Source organism: Pituophis catenifer, unplaced genomic scaffold, assembly GCF_029215685.1.
Source record: "Pituophis catenifer annectens isolate HBS135680 unplaced genomic scaffold, rPitCat1.0.hap2 SCAF_6, whole genome shotgun sequence".
NCBI lineage: Eukaryota > Metazoa > Chordata > Lepidosauria > Squamata > Colubridae > Pituophis > Pituophis catenifer.
Window position 1 is genome coordinate 36,841,622 of NW_027256886.1, and position 20,771 is coordinate 36,862,392.

The following is a 20,771-nucleotide window of genomic DNA, read 5'->3' on the forward strand; positions in this document are numbered from 1 at the left end:
TAGAATCATATTTTCTTACTGAGGTGTGACCTGTCTTCAGATCATGAAGCTGAAGTATAAAGTATAAAGATCTTTAATAAATAAATTTAGTGTGTATTTTTTTTCCTGGTTTAGAATTACTATTTCTGGATGATATCTCACTACAAGTTTAAGATTCCTTCTTTTATCCAAAGGAGCAAATAAATCACAGACTAATTTTCAAAAAAATGCTTTAAATCATCTTGTTAATCATATTGAATTCAGTTCCAACCCTTTTTTTAAAAAACACACTGAAGTTGCCAGTTCTTTTCAAGGTAAGTGTTCTTAGGAAACTGCCAAGCTTAAAGCGGTTCTATCAATTAGGGGGTTAAAAGAGGTCAGCTTTCTAGAACAACAAAAACTAGTTGAATTTTGTTAATTTTGTCAAAATCTCTGTCAGAGTTGTATGTGAGTTACATAAACTTTAACAATAAATACTTAAAGTGTATTCATTTTGTGAGGCCACTGTGGCTTTCTCTGTCTTTATGCATACATTCATGCACATAAACTTTTTCTTTCTGTTAGCTAGGGATAATCTTAGTTTGTTTTAATTTTTGTCCAAGCTCATAAGCCCTGGAATAGGCCCTAACATCAGCGACATTACACACATTTGTCCAACTGATTGTAACACTTTAACACTCCTCTAAGGCTGTACATCCCAGCTATCTTGTTGTAAGTAATAATTCTCCAAGTTAAGTGCCGTCCCTGTGTTTTCTTCTTGTCATCCTGTTTAATTGCCTGATTTCCCCCTTTCTTATTTGTTTCATACAGTGGGAGGAAGTCAGTGGCTACGATGAGAACCTCAACACAATACGTACTTACCAAGTTTGCAACGTCTTTGAACCCAACCAGAACAATTGGTTACTTACCACCTTCATAAATCGACATGGTGCACACCGTATTTATACAGAAATGCGCTTCACTGTTCGGGACTGTAGCAGCCTTCCCAATGTTCCTGGTTCCTGTAAGGAAACTTTCAACCTATATTACTATGAAACAGACTCTATTATTGCCACCAAGAAGTCAGCTTTCTGGACAGAAGCCCCCTACCTCAAGGTGGACACTATTGCTGCAGATGAGAGCTTCTCTCAGGTGGACTTTGGTGGCAGGTTAATGAAGGTGAACACAGAGGTGAGGAGCTTTGGGCCCCTCAATCGGAATGGCTTTTACCTTGCCTTTCAGGATTATGGGGCATGCATGTCATTGCTGTCTGTAAGGGTCTTCTTTAAGAAATGCCCAAGTGTGGTGCAAAATTTTGCCATCTTCCCAGAGACCATGACAGGAGCAGAAAGTACTTCCTTAGTAATTGCACGAGGTACGTGCATTCCCAATGCCGAGGAGGTGGATGTGCCCATTAAATTGTACTGCAATGGTGATGGGGAATGGATGGTTCCCATTGGCCGCTGTACTTGCAAGGCTGGATATGAGCCTGAGAACAATGTGGCCTGTAAAGGTAAGATGATGATTTGCTGTTGTCTGATGGCCATTGCCTTGTCAACTAAAGATATTAAAATCAAAATTAAGATTGAAAAGTTTTAAAATTATAAAAATAACATTATAAAATTTCCAGGGGTGAAACATTCCAAGATAGAGGGTAAGCTGTTAATGCAGGCAGGGATGGTCTCATGGGATTAGCCAGCCCCACAGTTGTGTGGGCCTCTGTGTCCCTTATGCAAGGCCACACAGCCAGGTTTTGACACTTTGTAGAATGCCAACATATTGGGGGCTTTCCTCACCTCAGAGGGCAAGATGTTCCACATAGCAGGGGCAGCAGTAGAGAAGATCCTCTTCCTAGAACCTGCCATTCAACATTCTTTGACTGATGAGGGCTTGCCAGTAGAAGAACACAATTAGCTCTATGTTGTGAAGACCCACATCATGTGGTTACTTAAGAAATTGCAAATTGACATAGCTTTCTTTATTTGTGATAATTGTAGATATCAATGCCTGCTTTTCTTACAGTAAGGATTGCAAAAGGGACATAATGCTAGGGCACAATAGGTACAGAAATGTTGATCACTTCCTTGAAGTTATTTGTTTTAAACAAATTGTTCTTGTAGATAAATAGATAGTATAAAAATACAGTTTAAAAATAGAACAATGAAAGATTTAACTGGAAAAAATGGAAAATTAAAGTGCCTGGATAAACACAATTGTTATGAGCCGTTGCCAAAATAATTGCAATTTTAGCGTTAGTCATATTTTCGTAGGGAATGTGATCTGAGTGCCAGAACATTCTGCCTTTCCCTCTTTTTCTTTTATTGATGAATTTCAGTCAGCCCAATATAGGTAGAAGCCCTTCAGCATATATTTTGCTTTCTTTTTTTATCCTCCAGGTGCTGAAGATGATGCTTCAGCTCAGAATAGAACCATCTAGTTATATTTTATACCAATCCTGAAGTTTGTGCAGTGATTATCTATAGCAGCCTTTCCCTTCGTGTTCCCAGTGTTCCTGTCTGAGATTAATAGGACAATGATTCCCACCATCTGTGGTCATGCTGCCTTGGACTGATAAGAATTGCAGTGCAATGCATTAAATGGGGAGGGGGGAGAGATTGATTTAGATAAAATGAACATCTTCTCTGTGATGGATGAATTAAAATGTAGCTGTGAATGATTAATACTCTAGCTCTGCTGCCTCCCTTGCCAGCTAATAATTTTCTCTTATACAACCTTGTAAAAATGTCTGGTTAGTAAATGGGGATCCAGTTTGTGATTACCAATACCAATACAAAAGGCAAATGGTAGCATGTAACATAAATAGGGGACAAATATCTGACCCAGTGGCATTTTCATGACATGTGAAGAGAATTGTGTTAGGAAGTAACCTGACAGCTTGCTTCATGCTGGCCACTCTGTAAATAGCTGTTTTCCTTTCTTACTCAGTAAAGAGAGCGCGATAAAGATCTTTTCCTTTCTCTAAATCTGAAGCCCAGATATTAGCTTGGCTATGAACCCCTCAATATAGAGAGGATGTACTTTAATTAAACCTAAACTAATGAGGCTATCTTAACTGTTGTAATTGATCTGGGTTTTTCCCTTTTGTGTGAGCGGAGCCAGAGATTTCATTCCTCTAAGCCAAAGTAGTGTCAGAGATGGGGACGTTAGAAAGATAGGCTGAAATGGAAATCCATGCCCTTTCTGTTTTCTCCTTTGATGATTTGGGAATGAAGGTATCAACATGATCAAACATAAGCTGTACTTGTGGGTGGAGTATGGAGATCAGCATGGTTCAGTTAGATTTTGTAGGTGTGAAACCACATAGTGGGAATGGTTCATTGTCGAGGGAGAGCTGTGCTATATGTCATGTCTATAAATGGATGAGTATATTAAATAGCAGTCAGTTTGAATACTCATTTTTCATAAGGAATGCAGTTTTTGTACATGAAAAGCTGAGACAAAGGTCTATAACTGTTTATTAAATACTTCAAGCTGAAAAAGTTGTATGCTACCATATATGCAACACACTGTGAAAAAGTTATTTGACCTTGTATTCTCATTCATTTTTTAAAATTATCTTCCAAATAACTTCCTGCCAACAAAATCTAATAATAGAAAAGAATATTACTTGGCTTTTAAATATATTTTCTAAAGAATGCTTAGCTGCTTGTGCTTTGTTTTTCATTTGAAAACAATATCTAAGGAAAATAATACAGATATTCAGTGCTTTGAATTTGGTACCAAAACAGTACTTCAGAGTATGTGGTTTGTGTGAATGTAATATCTTATGCAACTCTTTAAAACAGCCACACTATTTCCCAGAACATATGGCAGCTACAAAAGGCAGCAAGCAACCTTGAGAAAAGATATGGGTGCTTTAAAGAGTTGAAGACAGATGCTATAATTTCTGTCCTATGCACTCCAGAAAAACTTTTGCAAATTATTTCTGAAGCTCTGCATAGCTCTAGAAATTAATCTGCAGAAACTGGTTTTCAATTTACACATCATCCTTCTCCAGCTTTGAAATACATTAAGATTCAGTTCCCTTAAACTGGATTTGCAATGCTAGCTGAAAATGCCAAAGATTTATTCTAACATATCTGGAAGGCATATCAATCTACAGTTGATCTATGACTGAACAGAAAATAAAGGCTATTCATACTACAGAGCCTCTAACTGTTTATTGGATTTAATCAGACGAGTGATGTGGTCTCTTGCAACTTACTGTGCACTGAAATAAAAACAGTAAAATAACAGGTGATGGTTCTTCATATATCACTGGAAATGTATCACAGTCATAAAAAGGCATTAAAAATGTAATTGATGGCTATTATCGTGCCCACCATCTAGTGGCTTCATGAGCAGGTGCTGAAATAAATTGAAACCAAATTACAACATAGAAAGATTAAATATGGATAATGTGAGAAGGAAAGATGATAGAAGAGAAAATGGAATAGAAGGATTTTATGCCTCTACAAAAAGTTTCTATACGGTAATGGAGTAGGCAGTGCTACCCATCAGATGTTTCAGACTACAACTTTTATAACCCTTTGGGATTGACCATGCCAAGTCAACCGATGAGAATTAAAATTCTGATCAATATTTTTGTTGTTTGAGTTTACTTTAAAAATATGGAATTTAGTGAGTTTCTGTAGATCCAAAATGAACACTCAGTGTCAACTAAAGCCCATTTCACTAGAAAGTCTTCAATGAGAGCTATCTGTGCTTTTGTTTTGATACTAGAATTACCTAGGTAGAAACATAAACATTATTTCTTGGAAAAGATTACACTGTTTTCCAGGGGATAATCTTGCAGTCTAAAATCTGTGCTAGTCATATATATGCATATATATCAACTACATAGCATAGCTTATATCTCATTTCTGTAATTAAATTATGGAAATTGTTTTGCATAATAAAACATAATAAAACATAATAAAACAGAGACATTCAGGTCCTATATTCTAGAATATTGTTAAGGTTTGGTATATCTGGAATAGATTCTGAAGTGTCTTTAAGATTTGGTGCTAAACAAATATTTATTTGAAAGGGAACTATTATAATCTGGTCATAGATTGCATGAAAACTAAAGTCTTCCCATGTGAGTACACTTCCTGTAGAAGACTATAATAATTGAGCACTTTGACCATATTGTATTTTTTAAACAAAATGTTCTGGAATGTAAAATTTCACTTTGTGAATTAATTATGAGATATTCTTCAGATATCCATGAAAGCAATCTATATTACTTTCTCATTTTGATGATTTTGAACTAAATTTTCTACGTTTGTTCTTACAACATGATAAAATGCCCACCTAATGCTGCAGCAATTCCAGCAAAATTGCTGTTTTGTATATGCAGAGGAACAACAACAACAACAAAAAGCTTTATTTAAGATTTCTAGATGCATTTCCTGTAGAAAAGCTAAAAACTAATAAAAATCACATTATGTGGCACTTTTCAACCATGTTGCATGATTGCTCTCATAATCACCTAATCAGCAGAGCCAACTGATGTGCTGAAAAAGGATTGTGGGAATAGAAATTTATAAACAACTGGAGGGCATCAGGTTGGGAGACGGTTAGCTTTTGTTAGCTTTTCAACTGCTAATTATGAGAGAATGGGAAATGGGATCTGTTTCATTGTATGAAGAAAAGAGATTTAGCATTCTGAAGTGGAATGAAACACACTGGACAATGGACATTGGACAATGGACAGTCACTTGTCTGAAATGGTATAGGACCATGATGGCGAACCTATGGCATGCGTGCCAGAGGTGGCACGCAGCACCCTCTCTGATGGCATACGAGCCATCAACCCTGTTCTGCCCTGCTGTGCATGTGCGCGTGCTTCCCGCCAGCCAGCTGGTCTTTGGGTCTCTGTCGTGCATGCACAGGGGGCGGGACACGTGGGGTGCATGTGCATGCACAGGGTGCATGCGGATGCATGCATGCATAGGGGCAGGGCGCATGCACGGGGCCGTGCGCACATTACATTTTGGGGGGTTTGGGCATGCACGCTTTGGGCACTTGGTCAGGAAAAGATTAGCCATCACTTGTATAGGACTATCCTGCTTGAGCAGGGGGCTGGACTAGAAGACCTCCAAGGTCCCTTCCAGGTCTATTCTGATTCTGAATTTACATTTCCCAGGAATGGATGGTGATCAGAATTCTGGCAGGATCAGAAAGGGAAACTGATATACAAAGCTTTGCATATCTCTTTCTGCATTGGAGCTATAGCCCAAGTGTCAATACTTCTTCTGTCAATTTATTTTATTTCTATTTTTTTAAATGCCATTATATACTAGTTCCTTGCTCTTTTACAGTTTCCAAATCTGTAATAGCAAAATGTTCACAATGCTACAGAATAAAATAGATTAGTAAGGCAAGAAATAGCATTGGAGCTAAGTAGAGAAAACACTGGGACCTGTAGATCAGAAGACTAGCCATGGGATAGGTGGAAACTTTATTATCTGATTGTTTAGTTTTTAAATAAGAAATGTATCAAATAGTCCCACATTAAGTTTACCAAGGGTCTTTGTTTTCTGATATGTCACTCAACTTTAACAGGCAGGATATATCATTTGGTGAAGTAGCAACTGAAGTATTTTTAAGTAAGGTCTACAGAATTTGGCCGCCTGCATAGATAAGATTTTAGTTTTAGATGAAACCTGATATTTTTTCATGAATAGAGTAGGGAGGAAGTCAAGATGAAAGCTTATCCTCCTTCGAGTAAGCCAGCTCAAGAAACAGCCATGACAGGGGTTCTTGGAATGCTCTTTATTGTAAGAAGATAGAATAAAAGCATGTCCAAAACCTGTCTGCTCCTGCTAAGGATTACAAAGTTCTGAGTCTCTGTCTTAGTTTCTGTTTTTCTAGGACTATTTCTCCTCCTCCTCCTTCTGATTACCTGATGTAAATTCCTCCACAGTGCATAAACATGAGAGAAAGCCAAACAGACAATGGTATCCATCCTTTGATGGTGGATATAGGTTGCTCATAATTTATGGTAATATTTAACGCACATGAGAATACCCTTAAATACTCTTAAAAATGCATCCAGCCTAAGACCTTGGACACAATATTGTCTGGATATACTGCTTGAATAGTTTTTGTCTTATTTTGTTTGTCTTTTTGTATTCATTAATTTAATTTATATCCCACTTGCCTTTTTAAAAATGCTACTTGAATATATCTATTGACCTTAAAATGCTTATACTTACACATGGTTATGTCATTGAATAGTATTTTTTAAAAAATAAATAATGATCTAGTTAGCTTGGGCTGACTTTTTTTTAATAGTAATGTTATTAAACATTACAATTACAAATTAAAAATCTAATGCAAACTAAAAACATAAAAAATAGAAAAGATAGGGAAAAAAAGAAAAATATGAATATAGTAAATTAAAAAAAATGACTTCCTCCTTCATCACAAGTATAAACAATTTTAGTGACATATCACCTTCCCTACAAATAAAACAAATGATTATATCCCATTTCTTATCTATCAATAAATCTGTAAAGCCTCATCTTTTCAGTCCTGATCAGCAAGTCTATTAAGTATTACCAGAGATGATAGCACATATATTTTAATCATGATCATATAAATCAACTTTATATCCTTCTTTTTTTTCTAACAATCTTGACCTTTGGTGCCTTCAAATAATGTCCCAAAATTTGATTTTCATTTTTTCTTTGTCCCTTCTCACAAAAATTTTTAATTTTTAACAAGGCTCTTTTGTAAATCCAATTCAAAAAAATTATCCAAGGCACTCTTAGTTTATTTCTATATCCCTTTTTAGATATTAATACATCAGTGTCGTCTTTGAAGGCATTGACAACAATTGCAATAAAATATTATACCTTCACCTCCCAAAGTTTTAAAGTGCTAAAGACCACTGTTTTTTGGTCTCTTTGTAAGGAGAGGAATTAAGAAGAGCCAATTCACTTGCTGACTATTCACTTTGACATGATCGCTGTCTTCATTTGAACTATCTTCAGTTATCCATTTCTTCCCTGGAAGTCCATTTTATATGTCACTTTCTTAAGGTGGGAAAATGTCATATATAAAGTAGGTTGATTTGAGACAGAGTGACTGGGTCAAAATCATCCAGGCAGCTTCCATGGCTAAGATTGGACTTAAATCTGGGTCTCCCTGGTCACAATCCAATTTCTTTGCTATCCTGATTTTCCTGATGGTTTATTGACAATAAAGTACAGGGACTGTGGCAAAGAAAGGGCATTTTTTTAAAAAAATCAAACCGCAGATCATTCTTTCGAAGAAGACCAAACAACAGCTGCTATACAGTATAAACACAAACTCTCCAAAGTAAGGTTTGTGATTTCCTGGCTTCAAAGGATTGTGCGGGATTGCTTTGGCTGGCTGGTCCTCTTTCATCTTTCTCATTATTTCTTGAGCAAAGCTGCAGGAATCAGAACAAGCTTTGATGGGTTCTGATTTAAATGGAACTCTGAACAACACTCTGATTCTTTCTCTTAATTGGAACTTTTCTCTCTCTTATTTTGGGCCTTGCCATGCGTGCTGTCAATTTGATACTGCCTGCTGGAATCCTCAGAGGGAGCTGGATGTATAAATATGGAAATTATATGATTTATTCTCTTCTGTCACTGCTTTCTGAATTTATATTAAGATTGCTCGAATTTTTCTTTATGCCTCATGGCTTTACTTACACTTTGTCTCTTTGAAATAACATTCAGTTGAAAGAGTTTAGTGCCTTCAGTCCAAAGCGAAGCGAATTTTGGTGCATCCGTTGTAGTGACAGCCAGACAGCTTCGATATGGATTTCGTGATGAGTTTGGTAATAAATACAAATTAAACTCCCAAAGAGATGATTATGTTCTCTGCTCCTCTTTTTCAAAATGTAGTGCTCATATTTATCAGATTTGCCATTTTACCATTTAAAACCTGACATGCAATCTTTTATTACTATAATACTTCTATGAACAATTATGAAGTCAAAAACAATGACACCCTGCAAGAAAAGATCCATGTAAGATATCCATTTTACAGCTTATCTTTGGCTGTTGTAGATATTTCAGAAACAATGACTTAATAACTGTAATGTAAAATGTCTAAATTATATTAGTATTTTGAAGGTTTAATCTGAATGTTGATAAATGAATGGTGGCCAGTAACAGAATTTTCATTAAAAGAATGATTTTCCCCTTAATGAGCAACAGAGGTTTTAGGCTAAATCTCCGTAAGTCATATCTGAGAAATAATTGCAATTTAATGTCACAATAGGGTGTTGTGTTATAAACATGCTTGTGGGTGCATGTTTATAAAACATACTTGCAGTATGCTATTCGGTCGCTAGAGGTCTCTATGCACTCTACAGAGTTAAATAGAGGGTGTGTCCTGTGTAGACAAAGAAGAAAAAGACATAGCAGGAGGCGTTAAAATCTTTTCTGTTTTCACATAAAACTAATGACAGAGATTCCTTTTGCTTATAAACGATTAGAGAAAGATTTGAACAAACTTGTGAATCAAAGCTTTAAACTAACAGAAAAGCAGCAATTTATATTTCCTAAAAAACAAAGGACATCATCCTGTATATTTAATTACCACAATCATTGAGCTAAACAAGTATGAGCCTCTCTCACACACAAATTTCCAACCCCCCCCTCCCCAGTCTCCAGAGGGAGCAAGGCAAGGCATGAAAGCATAATCCTCTTAAAGGATTCATTTGTGTTTCTCAAAGAAGGCGAAGGGTGTTAAAACTGACAGAAGGGCGCTCCTCCAGCGCATCCTGGCCTTTTGTTCCATCTGTCCACATTTATCCCATGTCAATGACCACATGGCCTTGGAAGACAGCTCACAGCCATGCAGGTACCCCTTGGTGCATTTCTGAGCAAAACTAATGATTTTTTTTACCAGTTTAATTCACGGTAAAAAGTGTCCCCCCCCTTCCTTTTAAAATAGAGGAATGACAAAGTGAAATTATTCCAGTGGAGAGTTGCTACTTTTCATATAGTTTCATATGATACATGCCATTTATCAAGTGCTTTCTCCTTCTCTTGTCGATGGTTTGCTTGCCTGTAGTCACTACTTTAATGTGACACGCTATAATAAAAGAGATTTTGAATGTTAAAAAGGTGCCTCAAAAGGTCTAGTCTATCGATGTGATAGAAATACATTTTTGTAAGCCTTTTACATTATTTTTCAAGCATACAATGTCAAAGCTTATTTACGGGGTCCAAAAGATAAACAGTATATAAATTCATCCAAATATTTTTAATTTTATCCTGCTCCTGTTGATCCTGTTGTAAATTAGATATAGTAACTTTGCTAATAATCAAAACAAAAAATGGAAAACAGCCATGTTGTGGTGGAATTTCCAGCTCAAATAAGGGGAGGAGTGAAAATACTGGCAAGCTTGGAGTCGTTGAAGGAAAGGAAGGACCATACACCCCACCCAGCCACAGTTTCCCTAATAATTCCTGAATTCCTTTATCTGGCAGTTCCCAAGAGAGTGTAGTCAATCTGGCAATATTCTTGTAAATAGCAATAAAGAAATATTGTAAATATAACAATAAAGAAATAACTCTGATCAGCTCATGGCGTTACTCTGGTTCCTTGTGATTGACACATGTTGGCCCTTGACCAAAACAACTTCCCCATGAAATTGATTGGAAGGCAATAATAATATTAGAACCATGAAAATGTCACAAAATTGTGTGCAGTTTTGAGGTCTTTGTAACTTTCTATTGATTTTGAGGCTATAAAACTTTGGGGACTGTTGTAGGAAATAAAAGGTAAACTGAATGAAAGTGTAAAACTAACTATTGGAGACAATTGACTGAATCAGTGAATGGCATGTGATATGATGACTGCTGGGAAAAGCCAAGAGTAAAGGGTGGGGTGGGGAAGATCCATGATGGTTTAGGATACAATAACAACAACAGCAACAAAAAGATTTCACTGATAGATGTTCTTAGAAAGCCAAAATTAAGATGCGTAAAGAAAAGCAGAGTGCCCTTTAAGCATCTACTGATATTGGCTTGCTGGCCTTGTTTTCATGAATATAGCTTATTGGTTCATTTTGTCAGGTCTTGGAAATGAATCAGAAGGACTCACAGGTTGGCCCATTAATCCTCCTCCTGTTGGCAGGGGTGTGATAAGATTAAGCAGCTAAAGCTGATGGGTCTCACCTTGAATAGTTTGACAGACAAGATGCTTAATAGACGAATGGATGGTATAAACCATGCACCTGTGAAAATTTATTTCCTTTAATTCAGGCTGGTGGTAGGAAAATCACTTTAATAACAACCCTTTGAGAACAAAATCTAAAAAGCCAAAATACTTTTCTTTCTTCCTTTGAATAAGCTCCTCATGTTGTGATATTATTGAACAAGAAGGATTCCCTTCCATCCTTTTTATATTAGCTTCAGGATTGCCTGCACTACAGAAAAAGTTTAACAAATAGAACAATAATTGATTACTTTCAATATTATAAAAGCTACACTGGAAAAAAACAACTGATAATTTAACATGATATACTTACTGATCAAACTGCTTTTCCCTTTAAATAAATTGCTTGTTCCAATTTGTGTCACCGTGGAGCCTGAGAATATGAAATCATAACATTTGTGTGTGCTGAAAGATTTTCCCCTTGTATTATTAACATTCTGAAGTATTGTAGTAGGCATTTTATTTTTCTTTTCTTTTCTTTTTCTTTCTGATTAAGTTTAAAACATCCATAATTTCATCATGGTTATGTAGGTTTTCTTTCTCACTGGGTGTTGTGCCTTGTGATTCTTGACGAGTGTATCTTGTCTTTTTCCAGCTCACTGCTCATGCAATCCACACATGGGTTGTTTTCCCCATCGCTTATCTCTGACTGGGTAATTTTTCTTGAATATCTCCCTTCGTGCTGTGGCCACGCCCTGCTGTCCCATGATGCATCAGTCTTTTTACTCAGTCGCTTCCAGACTGGTGCCTTTCTCCTTTCGTGGTGAAATTATTGCGTTTTTTCTTAGCTATTGCGTTAGGTTTTTCTTTATTTTTGTTTACAATTATTTTTTCTTCGGTTGAGCCCTTATTCCTGCTGTCAGACGGGGGTTTGAGTCGGGAGCCTTCCCCTCGCCCCTCGCACGGGCTTTCCCTGTCACCTACTGCCCGCAGCTGGGGATTCCGACCTTCGGGCGTTCTCCCTTCTGGTATTTTAGCCGCCGGTGTGCGCGAGGGGCTTGCGGCTGCCGCTGCACCCCCCACACCAATTTTTGCTTGTTTTTGTTGTTGGGCTCGTAGCGGCGGCTCCGGAGCTCTCCGCATGGTTCGCCCTGCAGGCTCTGACGTCATCGCCTCATCGTCGCTCTTCTCCTGAGCGCTTCGCTGGCTGGCTTTATTCAAACTTTGGCGCTTTTGCTGGGGATCGGCTGCAGGAGTCTCCGCTTGTGGTGAGCAGAGCAGGTGTCTGTCCCTCGGGCGGCGCCTGCATCGTCTAAGCTTCTAGGGGCCGTGAGGAACTGTCAAGTGTCAGCCCGCCCTTTTACAACAACCGCGGCGAGCCTGCGGCCGCCATTTTGGATTTCTCCTGGGCGGCCATTTTGAGTGCTCAGTTCGCTCATACTTCAAGGGCAGCCATTTTGAGCGACTCAGCCTGCTCCGTCTCTCTTACCAATGCCAGAACTTGATTACTGACGCTCCTTTGTCTTTCAACTGGCTGGCCATTTACAGCTAAATTGATTTTGACTGTTGCCTTTGCTGTCCCTGTTAATTGGGACTTGTGGCGTCTGCAGCCTTCTATTGTTGACTTGTTCTGCAGGCCCTTATGTCTCCTCCCTTTGAGCCCTTGGGTTCTGTTCCTCTCAAGTACTTATCTTACAAGGTGGCCTTCCTTTTGGCGATCACCTCTGCAAGACGGGTTTCCGAACTTACCGCATTGTCAATTAGAAAAGATCTCTGCATCTTTCAGCCCAATACCGTGATTTTGCGCCTGGATCCTACGTTCTTGCCTAAAATAAACACCTATTTCCATCGTGCCCAAGAGCTCGTGCTTCCGGACTTTTGTCCCTCGCCCAAGCACCTACGAGAGAAGGACTGGCATACCCTCGACGTCCGTAGGGCTCTACGCCGTTACATTCGTAGAACTGAATCGTTCAGGAAGTCTGAGGCACTTTTGGTTTCTTTTCATCCTTCATCTCTAGGTCAAAAGATATCTCCGTCTACTGTAGGCAGATGGATCAAGAAGTGCATCGCTACGGCTTACGAACAACAAGGCTGTCCTGTCCCTCCTCGTATTTTGCCTCACTCTACGCGTAGCGCTGCAACATCGGCCGCTTGGGCTACGCAGGCGTCGGTCTCGGATATCTGCTGGGCTGCCACCTGGTCCTCTGCTACGCCATTTATTAGACACTATAAGATCGATGCTTACGCATCAGCGGAGGCTTCATTCGGACGACGTGTTCTGCAGAGTGTTCTTGCAGGCCAGGCCACTGGGAGCGATTTGTCTCCCACCCTCGGGATCTGAACTTTGGTATATCCCATGTGTGGATTGCATGAGCAGTGAGCTGGAAAAAGAACGTTGTCTTACCTGAACGTTCCTTTTCAGCTTCACTGCGAATGCAATCCACCCCCACCCTATGGTTGCATTTGTTTCCTTTGTTTCTTTGTCCTTCTACTGGGTTCAGTTCCTTGTGGCTCCATTGTGTTTACTTACCTGACTTTAATCCTCACCTAGGTGGTCGCGCCTTCGTTCAAAGACTGATGCATCATGGGACAGCAGGGCGTGGCCACAGCACGAAGGGAGATATTCAAGAAAAATTACCCAGTCAGAGATAAGCGATGGGGAAAACAACCCATGTGTGGATTGCATTCGCAGTGAAGCTGAAAAGGAACGTTCAGGTAAGACAACGTTCTTTTTATGTACACTGAGAGCATATGCACCAAAGACAAATTCCTTATGTCCAATCACAGTTGGTCAATAAAGAATTCTATTCTATTCTATTCTATTCTATTCTATTCTATTCTATTCTATTCTATTCTATTCTATTCTATTCTATTCTATTCTTTAAAAGAGCAGAATTCAAACTTTGTAGACCAAGTTGTCTAGTTATTATAAAATCAGTACCTGTAACAGGTTTTTTTCAGCCTGGTGAAGTTGTTATCAGTTGTTGGATCTCAACTTCTATAATTCTTAGTTATCAGACGAATTAGGAGCTAGGGTATAGGATTATTTGGATTAAATATATCTATAAAGAACCAGGATGGAGAAACTGTCTAGTTTTTGGAAGGAGAGAGTGAATAAAAAGATTATATGAGCACTTACGTAGAAAAAAATACAAGATGCCTTTAAATCCCCCCCCTCTCTCTCTCCCCCCTCCACCTCTCTCTCCCACACACAAATATACATTTTGACTTGCTGACTACTTTGCAAAGATATTTTGGCTTTGGTTTTAGTTTGCTAAATTTGATTGCCAGGTGATTGGAAACAGGAGAATTTCTTATGCAGTCCTGTGATGTCATGATGCATTGTCAATGTTCTTGAGGATTTGCAGTTTGGCTGCTGTTTGATTGAACTTGCTGTGAAGTATATTATGGTAGGTCATTTCTTAAATGTAGGAACCAACATAATTTATATTTCAAAACTAGAATAAAGTAATAATTCAAATGTTGCAATATAACCATAAAAATGCATAGAAAATACAGAGTACAAAATAGGATACAAAAATGCAAACACTGGGAATAGCTGTAATGTAGAATACTATATTAATATAAAAAGAATATATTAGGGAAAGTGAAGAAAACTATGTTGGAGAAAATTGCATAAAAAGATTTATATCAAGGTATACAGATTTTCACGTAAACTGCAGAAAATATTTGCAAAATGCAGACATATCATGAAATGAATTCATACTTTTAAAAAGGCAAATCATACTGAAGGTCAAGATCATACAACTTTACTTCTGGCACCCCATGCTAAATTACCTCATACCCTGAACTAGATGTGAGATTCCTTTGGATTATCCATGGAAACCAATGGTGAAACCCTATTTTTTTTACTACCGGTTCTGTGGGCATGGCTTGGTGGGCGTGGCAGAGGAAGGATACTGCAAAATCTCCATTCTCACCCCATTCCAAAGGAAGGATACTGCAAAATCCCCATTACCACCCCACTCTGGGGCCAACCAGAGGTGGTATTTGCCGGTTCTCCGAACTGCTCAAAATTTCTGCTACTGCTTCTCCAGAACCTGTCAGAACCTGCTGGATTTCACCCCTGATGGAAACACAATGAAACATTGAATTAGTTCTCTTAATTAAGCTGCATTTAAGCAAAAATGTTGGGTTTACATCTATAGAGATCAGGAAAGAGAACATTAAAACAATAAATTCAGATTTGCTGAAACGTATTGAAATGGAATATAATTGTATGAGCTCTGTAAAAGTAAAAAGGAATGGTTTAAGGAAGAAGGAAGACATGCTCTGTGCCCTGCATGTTTGGGGGATTTGTTTACTTAGCCTTCTTCAGAATTCACCATATCATACCACACATACATCATATTATATATAGCATTCTTGAACCTGCATCTATGTAATCTCTGTTTGACAGCACTAATGTGTTGTCACCCAGTGTGGAATCTGCCGAAAAGTATGCTAGCTTAAAGAAGCTCTGATTGCACTTCCAATTCCTTATTCCATCTTGGCAACACGTAAGTGGCTAAAAGGGGAAGGTAAGATGGGAAAGTGGGTTTTCTGCTTCTCAGCTATTGAATCCCATTAAGCAGTAGGTCCACGGGATCAGGAGAATGGCACCAAGGAACTGTTCTCAGCTGCTGCTCTTGTCCCTCTCCTACCGTTTATGTCAAAAAAGCAGGGAGAAAGAAAAGACCTTTATTCTTCCATATTTCTTACCAGGCAAGAGGATTTTCTCTGTTCTTTACTCTGTATTTTCTTTCTTTGTTTCTTTGTTTCTTTGTTTCTTTGTTTCTTTGTTTCTTTCTCTCTCTCTCTCTCTCTCTCTCTCTCTCTCTCTCTCTCTCTCTCTCTCTCTCTCTCTCTCTCTCTCTCTCTCTCCTTCCTTCCTTCCTTCCTTCCTTCCTTCCTTCCTTCCTTCCTTCCTTCCTTTTTAAACATGATGAATGAATTTTGTGTGTATTGGGTTGTGTCTTAATTAATTTGCAATCAATTACTGTAGATAATAATCAATTACTGAAGAGCCGAGGTGGCGCAGTGGTTAGAGTGCAGTACTGCAGGCTGCTTCAGCTGACCGCTTGCTGCAGTTCAGCAGTTCAAATCTCATCGGCTCAAGGTTGACTCAGCCTTCCAGCCTTCCGAGGTGGGTAAAATGAGGACACAGATTGTTGGGGGAAATATGCTGACTCTGTAAAACCTCACTGTGAAGCAGTATATAAGTCTAAGTGCTATTGCTATTGCTATATGTGCGTGCTATGTAAATATGCACTATTATACTGCACACATGACTGCTATTAGTGCTCTTGAAGTTATACAGATCTAATGAATGCTTTCCTTCAGCAAAGTGTCACTCCCTCAGAATTGCTTTGTTCAGTAATGCTTCTTGCTCTTTCTCACAGTCCCTTATAACTTTCTGCAACTGGAGAAAATGTTGACCACACTTCTGTGAACCACTTGTGAAAAGGTCTACAGGGAATGTGTCATTTGCCTCCTCCAGCGCCACCTACACCAAGCTACAGCAAGAAATGCTGAAGGATTTGCCATTTGCTTTCTTTTGGTTTCTTCTTATCCTAAGCTTTGGTGAACAGTTGTCTCAAGTGGAGGGACTGCTTACCATATTTGTCAGTGGAGAATTGTAGGGGAGAACACATAACTCCACCTTCTCTTTCTTGTCTTCATCAACACTGCTTCCCAAAAGCAAAGCTTTCCTGGTTTTGGCAAGTGACGGAAGCTAGGCAGAAGCTTTAAGACAAAACCAGTGTTTTACTGAAGCAACTCTTTTTCTTCTACCCAGACAAAAGGAAACTGGCTCCTGTGATGTGAATCTCTTCGTGAACAAACATTTAAGTTACCTTGTACCAGCCTATTGTGCAAATGTAAAGACTATTATGATTGATTTGTTTATTGGTTGTGCATCTGGGAGAAGTGTTAAACAGATTAGACCTTTTGTCCTTGTAATGTATTGTCTTACCACCACATTGGTGGTGATTTATTTAAAGAATTCTATTTAAAATAAGGGAGGGGGTTTTTCTGATAAGACCATAAACTAATATGAATTGATTTTTCAGTTGCTGGGATCAGAGTTATATTTTCACTGCTTTCTTTGGGAATTTCTTTTAAACATATTGAAAAGTGTCATGAAGTTAGTCCTTGGGTAAATGTCTATGGATATTCTCACACCAGATCCAGGTCATGATTGTGCCAAGGTGCTTCTTCAGGAGGCAACTGGACTTTCTTGTTTCCCTTTGAAAATGTTTTGCTTCTCATCCAAGAAGCTTCTTTAGCTATGACTGGATGGGGGGAATGGAAGGATTTATATTCCTTGCAGACAGCTGGTCATTTGCATTCTTTTAGAACAGAGGTCTTCAAAGTTGGCAGATTTAAGATTTGTGGACTTAGCTGGCTGGAGAATTCTGGGAGTTGAAGTCCAGAAGTCTTAAAGCTGACAAGTTTGAAGACCTTTGTTTTAGACAGTAATTGAGGCCATTTGGAAGTTTATCTGTGTCCTCAAGGTAGTGCAAATGTGTATGGAGCCTTCTTGGCTACAGGATGTATTCCTTGGATAATTTTTTTTTTCTCTGCAAGCTGGTTGTGGGATAATAGTCTGCATGGATTGCTATGCATCTACTTTTGTGTCCATGGGATAAAACATAAGTTTGCAAGTTGCTTATTCCAATGCCCCATTGTTCCTGCAGGCTGAAACATCTTGAGTTTTGTTTGGATAGCAACAGTAAGACATGAACAATTTCTAGTTTTCCATAGTATGTAAATCTCTCCTTTCCAGTTTGTATGTAAAACGTGACTGCAACCGTAGTTTGCTCTTTCGTTGGTCCATTTTTCAGCAATGACAACTGACTTCAGAGAGCTGAATCATTGTCTATGCCATTCACTCTCTTTAGAGCAAGTTCATTCAACCATAGTTCTCTTCTATTGTAACTGATGAAACTGTGGAGAATTCAAAACAAGCACATTTATTTATATTCCTTTCCTTTTTAACCAAGATTGTATGATCTATAAGCAATAGAGAATACAATTGTAAACAGCTGTAAAGTCTGGCACTATATTGTATTTTGCTTGCTTTTAAACAAGTTCTCACTTTATACCAAAGCAACTTTTTTCTTGGTGCCACTTTATGTGCATATTATGGCAAAAGATAAATTATCTAAACACTTGTGAAGAGCTTTCCATGTTTCCTATCGGCATTCTTTAAGTGAATTATTATTTTTTCCTCTCTTTCTTTTACAAAAACCGTTAAAGCCCTCACAACAAACATTAAAAAATTATATATATATATATATATATATATATATATATATATATATATATGTGACACACTTATAGAATAAGTTCTATAACTTCTAAATTCTATTCTATAGAATAGAAAGGCATTCGAATAACATTACACTAAAGAATTCCAGCTCTTACTTCAAAACCAGAAACTGAGTAGAATTAGGAGGAATAAGTCATTCTTGCAAAATCAGACTAGGAGAAGTATTCCCACAGATGAATATGACCAGTAGATAGGGCTGTTAGATCAAGTTATATCAGCGGAATGCAAGATTGCATTTGTAAATCTCATGTAGATCTCATAGATGTTACAGGGTTTTCAGTCATGAAATGGTGCAGAAATTATTACTTTGTTATATTGGCAGAGCAGACAATTGCTTTGTAAATTGCACACCCATTTGAAATAGCTCATGTGAGTTTTAGTGAGAGGAAGGGATTAACAATGAAAGCTTCCATGCATGAATCTTTAATAACAGTTGACTTTGGACAACTGGCCTGATACACAATAGCCTGCTAACTATAGATTCTGTAGAACAATGATAACTAATTATAATGGGCATATTTTTGATTTTACTTTACCCTTTAAAAACATTTCTATTTTTGAGAGCAACACACACTGTAACTGTGATATGACATCACCATGGTGTGAAACGGAAATTTTAAAAGCAAACACAATTAGATTTGGAGAATTTCAGTCAAAACAGATATACCACAAAGTGATAAGGAGGTCTATGGACTGCAGAAAGAGGCTACAAATTGCCTTCCCTTGCTAAAATCATTCATGAGGTGCAGTCATATTTTCAAGTTAGGAGAAACAGATAGTCCTCGATTTACGACCAAAATTGAGCCCAAAAAGTCTGTTGTTAAGTGAGACATTTGTTAAGTGAGTTTTGTCCTATTTTACAACCTTTCTTGCCATAGTTGTTAAGTGAATCACTGCGGTTGTTAAGTTAGTATCACAGTTGTTAAATGAATCTGGCTTCCCCACTGACTTTGCTTGTCAGAAGGTCTCAAAAGTGATCACATGGGACACAGCAATGGTTATAAGTATGAACCAGTTGCTAAGCATCTGAATTTTTATCACATGAGCATGGGGATGCTACAAAAGTCATAAGTGTGAAAAATGGTTGTAAGTCACTTTTTTTCAGTGTCATTGTAACTTTCAACAATCACTAAATGAACTGTTGTAAATAGAGGACTAGCTGTATGGGATTAATTGCCACCGGCATTATCTACAGTTGCAAGAAAAAGTATGTGAACCCCTTGGGATTACGTGGAGTTTTGCATGAATCGGTCATAAAATGTGCTCTGAACTTCATCTAAGTCACAACAATAGAAAAACACAGTCTGCTTAAAATAATACTACACAAACATTAGATGTTGCCATGGTTTAATTGAACATAACATGTAAACATTCACAGTGCAGGGAGAAAAAAGTATGTGAGCCCCTAGCCTAAAGACTTCTTCAAGAGCTAATTGGAGCCAGGAGTGAGCCAACCTTGACTCCAATCAGTGTGATGATATTGGATGTATTGCTGACAGCTGTCCTGCCCTTTAAAAACAAAAACCTGTTTTGGGTTTACTGGTTTCAAGAAGCACTGTCTGATATGAACAATGTCGGCTGGCGGCCCCAGGGGGAGAGCCTTCTCTGTGGGGGCACCCAACCTGTGGAATGAGTTACCTCCTAGAATACGACGGATCCCGGACCTCTGTGCTTTCCGAAAGGCCCTGAAGACTTATTTATTCCAGCAAGCTGGCCTAGCTTAAAATGGTTTTAATGGGGTTTTTAAATTTTTGATTTTATTGATTCTGAGTTTTAAATTGGGAACTTTTCGATTTTGCAGATCTGGGATTTTAAATTGGAAATGCCGATGATTTAATTTATTTTTAGTTTTTTCTTAACTTTTGTATTATATGTGTTTTAAGTTTGGCTGTTCACCGCCCTGAGTCCCCTTGGGGAGAAGGGCGGTATACAAGTTGAATTAATAAATAAATTAATAAATAAATAAACCATGCCTCGCAGAAAATAGCTCTCAGAAGACCTACGATCAAGAATTGTTGACTTGCATGAAGCTGGAAAGGGTTACAAAAATATCTCCAAAAGCCTTGATGTTCATGTGTCCACAGTAAGACAGACTGTCTACAAATGGAGAAAGTTTAGCACTGTTGCTACTCTCCCTAGGCATGGTCGTCCTGTAAAAATGACTGCAACAGCACAGCGCAGAATGTTTCATGAGGTAAAGAAGAATCCTAGAGTGTCAGTTAAAGACCTACAGAAATCTCTTGCACATGCTAACATTTTTGTTGACACATCTACAATAAAGAAAATGTTAAACAAGAATGGAGTACATGGGAGGACACCACGGAGG

General features: G+C 38.1%; 1 protein-coding gene across 2 annotated transcripts in view; it reads left to right on the plus strand.

The window, feature by feature from the left end:
- Window positions 1–20,771, plus strand: part of EPHB1 (EPH receptor B1) — a 360,618-nt gene that overhangs the window by 140,081 nt on the left and 199,766 nt on the right. For both annotated transcript variants that reach the window (XM_070945401.1, XM_070945402.1), the window contains exon 3: window positions 790–1,471. In XM_070945401.1, coding sequence (XP_070801502.1) covers window positions 790–1,471 — 682 coding nt within the window. The remainder of the gene's footprint in view (window positions 1–789; window positions 1,472–20,771) is intronic.